The sequence below is a fragment of the Micropterus dolomieu genome, unplaced genomic scaffold (genome assembly GCF_021292245.1).
Source record: "Micropterus dolomieu isolate WLL.071019.BEF.003 ecotype Adirondacks unplaced genomic scaffold, ASM2129224v1 contig_9543, whole genome shotgun sequence".
NCBI lineage: Eukaryota > Metazoa > Chordata > Actinopteri > Centrarchiformes > Centrarchidae > Micropterus > Micropterus dolomieu.
This window is the reverse complement of record NW_025738529.1, coordinates 2,364-7,681: the sequence shown is the minus strand read 5'-3', so window position 1 is coordinate 7,681 and position 5,318 is coordinate 2,364. Positions and strand designations below refer to the sequence as shown.

Sequence of the window (5,318 nt, the reverse complement as noted above, 5' to 3'; positions counted from 1 at the left end):
GAACGAGGAGAAGAAGCAGGCCGAGCATTGAGTGCTGCCGCGCTCCCGCACTGTGCGAGTGAAAACATTTGTAGAGCTTAGTGGGAAATGTTAGTAGCGGCGGTCGTGATGCATCATAGAATGCATATAGAGGAAACACTGATTTTGTAGTATTTATTGCAGTATTTGTCCTCAGGTCTGAACACAGAACAGATGTTGTTGAAGGACATGAAAGCTGCTTCAGGAAGTTTGAATCTGGCCGTCTCTGTTCTCTACATCAAACTCGAGGTCAGTCAGTACTACACACTGTACTGCACACTGTACTGCACACTGTACTGCACACTGTACTGCACACTGTACTGCACTGTACTACACACTGTACTGCACTGTACTACACACTGTACTGCACTGTACTACACACTGTACTACACACTGTACTACACACTGTACTACACTGTACTGCACTGTACTACACACTGCACTACACACTGCACTACACTGTACTACACTGTACTACACACTGCACTACACACTGCACTACACACTGCACTACACTGTACTACACACTGCACTACACACTGCACTACACACTGCACTACACTGTACTACACTGTACTACACACTGTACTGCACTGTACTACACACTGTACTGCACTGTACTACACACTGTACTGCACGCTGTACTTTGTACTGCACGCTGTAGTAGACTGAGGTGAGCTCATGTACCTGGAGGCTCCTGACCAATCAGCTGCAGCGTCAGGTGTCTGACAGCAGGTGGACTCAGAGAGTCGCCCAGAACTCTGGCTGACAGGCACAGCTTCCTCTCAGACTGCAGGCACATCTCTTAAGGTCAGGTCAAAAGGCATTCTGGGTAGTGTAGGAGATCACTAACTGCACTCTGTGTGTGTGTGTGTGTGTGTGTGTGTGTGTGTGTGTGTGTGTTCAGGACTTCCTGCAGAGGGCGGATTTGGAGGCGGAGCTCTCTGATTTCTGTCTGAAGTTCGGCTTCGACCTGCTGCTGCTGATGACCATCTCCTTCACTGAGAGCAAAGAGCCAATGAGAGAGCTCGCCGTGTTCAGCCACAGCGCCACCTGCAGGGAAGAGGTACTCGGTGCAGACGCCTGCGTACTGTTGTAGTAGTACTACTGTAGTACTGTAGTAGTACTGTTCTACAGGCAGCTGCTGCTTCATCTCTAATTCATTCATGTGTTTTTATTTTAATTTGAGTTGCCATGACAACCCATGTGTCCTCCCTCCCCCAGATGAGCCTCTACCTGGAACAGGCCCGTAACCCCGCCCTCAACCTCTGTCCAATCAGCAGCCCCCATGCTCACATCACAGCCTATCAGCAAGGTAGACTCTGCCTCCTCTGACCTGACCTAACTCACCTGTTTCTGTTAAACCTTAAAGTTCTGCATAATTAGGGGCGTGGCCACTTTGACTGACAGTGTGTTGGTGGCGCTCTCACTGCTAGCCTTTATGCTACTAGCTGTCTGTCTGTTGTATCCCAGAATGCATTTCGTACCAACAAACAGCGATGGTGGAAGACGAGACTCACAGTCGGTTCTAATCCGGCGGGAATGTATTTGTTTAAACCTAAAATCTGTGGTGGATTTATTCAGATAAAGTCGAGTTATCACTTTGAGCTTGAACAGCTGTTCAGAAAGCTTCCGGTGTTTCCTCTGCACTCATTAAAACATTTCTTTTAACTAAAACGTGTTCTTTGTGCCTCGTTAAAGGAAACAGTCTGGCGTCCCGTAAGAAGCTCCTCCCCATCGTTAAGGACTTCCTGAAGGGGCAGGACGGAGACGGTCGCCCGGGAGACGTGGAGGAGGACGAGTCTCGGGTGCCTCCGACCCCGATGAACAGCCTGGTGGAGGGCTGTCCGCTGGACGCCGGCCTGCCGCACATCAGCGCTCAGGACCTGGAGGAGAAGTTCAGCAAGATGGCCGACAGGCGAGGGAACTGACCTCTGACCTCTGCAGACGTTCACCTTTAAACACGTTCAAATAAAAGTTGCAGCTTCACGCCTGCATGTGATGTCACTTCCTCTGAGTTCACTATAATGAAACACTTCCTGTCGATGTTTCACAATAAGTGTTTCGGGGAAGAGACTCTGTCACTGGAGGGATTTTATTGTGAAACAGGAAGTGATGCAGCAACAGGAAACAGCGAGCAGAACAGACGAGGCGCTGCAGCAGCTTGAAACACATCCTGCTGACCTTTGACCCCAAACTGCTTTATTGTGTTTGTAACGTTATTGGTTCGTTATTTTCAACAGTTCATTAAATCTTTTTTTAAAAACTGTCAAATTTAACAGAAAAACAGGTTTTCACAAAATAAAATCATAAAAATGATCACCAGCAGAACTTCAGCTGTTTGTTTCCAGCCGTTTTGAAGTACGTTCATATAGCGTTACGCTTCCAAACATTTCTCTCGGGGATCCCTGTCAGGTTCTGTTTGGCTGATTTGACCCGCTGGCGTTTGGCGTTGTAGCCGTGCAGCTGCAGGACGTGGCTTTGTGCTGGTTCAGGTTAGTAGTGTCGCCCTGTGAGGCAGCAGTGAGAGTAAAGCAGGTTTACTCTTCTAAAAGCCAGAACAGTCCCACTCACCTGACGAGCCTGTTCCTCTTTGACACTGACGTTTCTGCAGCGTCGGGTTCTGTCGAGGCGGCTTTACTCTCGCGTGTCACGTGACCAGAGTGGAATCGCAGCCTTTGCTGTTAGAAGATCTTGTTTTATCACACTTAGCTGCATATTATCGCAAATGCAACTGATGTTCGACCCGAGCGAGCAGCTATTAAGTTATTACTAACTAGTCCAACAGGAAGAAGGCCAGCTCGCCGTCTGTCTCTCTCGACACCGACGTCTTTCTCAGCCAGCAGCAGCTGAATGTTGCTTGAAATTTGGGTGGCGAGCTAGCCAATAAAGCTAGCCAGCATAGCTAGCTAGCCAACAAAGCTAGCCAATAAAGCTAGCCAGCATAGCTAGCTAGCCAATAAAGCTAGCCAGCATAGCTAGCTAGCCAACAAAGCTAGCCAACATAGCTAGCTAGCCAACAAAGCTCGCCAATAAAGCTAGCCAACAAAGCTAGCTAGCCAACAAAGCTAGCCAGCATAGCTGAATAAGGTTTTTCATATCTTAAGCATATTCCTGTTACAGTGAGCAGTTTCATCTCCAGTGATTAGAAAAACATTTTGTTATCTTGATTTGAAAGATTTAGTTGGATAATTTTGAACAGCCAGATTTGCGGTGACCTTCTTTGACTGATAGAACCACTTCTGAGCATGTGCAGAAAGGATCTGGCAGGCGGTACCAATGTGTGCTAGCTAGTACGTTTCAACTCCAGATTTGTAGCTAGCAGCTAAACGTCTGCGTGAAACGTCTGCGTGGAGTTTGCATGTTCTCCCCGTGTGTGCGTGGGTTCTCTCCGGGTGCACCGGCTTCCTCCCACCGTCCAAAGACATGCAGACTAGGTTGATTGGTGACCCTAAATTGTCCTTAGGTGAGTGTGACTGGTTGTCTGTCTATGTGTGGCGACCTGTCCAGGGTGTACCCCACCTTGCGCCCGATGTCAGCTGGGATTGGCTCCAGCCCCCCTGCGACCCTGTTCGCAGGATAAGCAGTTGACGATGGATGGAACTTTTTTCATATTTACATTTTTCCATTATATATCTGTCGGCCTAAAATCATCCAGAAGCATTCGACTGTAAAAACATGGAGCATCGAATAAAACGCGTATTAACACTTAATAAACTAAACTGTGCGTCATCGTGCTTCATCCTGGCGCTAAACTCAGTAGCGGTCTGTTCTCAGAGAACTACAGATTCAAAATCCAAAAATAAAAATAAAGCAGCCAAATAATCCCAACCAGGCTGGAGGCCTCCTGCAGACACTTGGTGGTCAAACATAAGAACGACGGGTCGACCTTTTCAGGGAACAGGCTGCAAACTGATGAAAGAAGCTCGCCGTCTGTCCTGCAGCCTCTCAGCTCTTCAACGAGTCAAAGCCAGTCTGATGTTTCCTGTCGCTCTCTCTTCTTCAGCTTCTTCATGATTTCCACACTGAGAACGCGTAGAGAACTGTCTACATTATAAACTCTTTGCTTCTTCCTGAACCTGCTGAAGAGTCGCGTTGGTGCCATAAAGCGTTCCACTGTCGTGATAAACGCGCCGAGTCGGCGTCGCATCAAGATGAGTTTAAAGATGTTTAAGATAAAATTACCACATAATGTTGCTTTAAGTCAAAATTACAGATTATTAAACAATTGAATAAGTCTTGATGCTGAGAAGTGATTTAAAGTCAGAATCTGGAGATTCGTAACGTTTAGGACAGTAAATATAATTAGGAGATAAATAATATAAGTATATAAATTAAGGGACATTTTTTACTATGAGGCAAAATTTTAACTTAAAATTAGTTTTGAGTCAAAACCTCGATCAGAACTTTTCATCTGTTCGTCAGCTGATGCAGAAGGCGGTCAGTAGGACCCTGAGGACACCCGGCACTTCCTCCTGCTTTAAATAGCCTCAGCAGCTGAGTGGTTAATATTAATGAAGTCGGAGTGAAGCTGACCTGCCGCCTCACCTGGCTGCACAGAGCAGGTGAGCTTCAACCAATCAGACGGCGGCTGTGCTGTGAAATGCAGCCAAACCTGTCGGGCAGAGAGAGAGAGGGCGAGTCCCATTGAGTCAGAGTGGGAACTTTCACAGAGAGAGAGAGAGTCTGGAGGAAGACAGTCTCTGAGACGTCCAGCTGCTCACATGCTGGTCAGAACACGCCGTGACATCACTGTGACATCATGAGCATCCCCACCAGGCACGCGGACAGGTACGCCGAGGACAGGTACGTTTAACATTGAAAAGTCAAACAGAGATCCTCGGGTTTCACAGCGTGTGTGTGTTGGTTTCCTGTTGCGGCAGAAAGAGGAAGCTCAGCCTCAGCTGGTGTTTCAGTGCAGGCGTCCGTTCTTCCCGACGGTCAATGAAGGCATCGCTGTGTTGGCTCATTTCATTAAACGTATTCGACATTTTTAAGTTTCAGAGACGTAGAAACGCTTCTGCACCTCACAGGTCAGATCTGACGCTGCTGGCTGTTTCCATGGCAACAGATCGCATGTGTTGTGATCCCAGATCAGTTTGTCCACTTCAATAAAGTTTATTCAGACGAACTCGTGTCGACAGAGAGGAAGGCAGCCTTACTTTAAATAACTCGACTGTCCAATGAGAGTCCATGCAGGCCAGAGACCGATCAGGTGATCAGACGTGTCCCTGAATCTAAAATGAGTCCGAGAGTCTGAATCTGGGCTCCTCGTCTCTGAGTATATAACTGGTGAACAC

General features: G+C 47.6%; 1 protein-coding gene across 1 annotated transcript; it reads left to right on the top strand.

Annotated features, from left to right (window-relative positions):
* The first annotated feature begins 140 nt into the window (after nucleotides 1-140).
* Nucleotides 141-2,337, top strand: LOC123965379 (exopolyphosphatase PRUNE1-like). The gene is made up of 4 exons (XM_046041909.1): nucleotides 141-267; nucleotides 926-1,084; nucleotides 1,243-1,333; nucleotides 1,720-2,337. Exons 1-4 carry the CDS (start codon nucleotides 193-195, stop codon nucleotides 1,947-1,949), a joined length of 555 nt encoding a protein of 184 aa, XP_045897865.1. The 5' UTR covers nucleotides 141-192; the 3' UTR covers nucleotides 1,950-2,337.
* The last annotated feature ends 2,981 nt before the right edge of the window (nucleotides 2,338-5,318 follow it).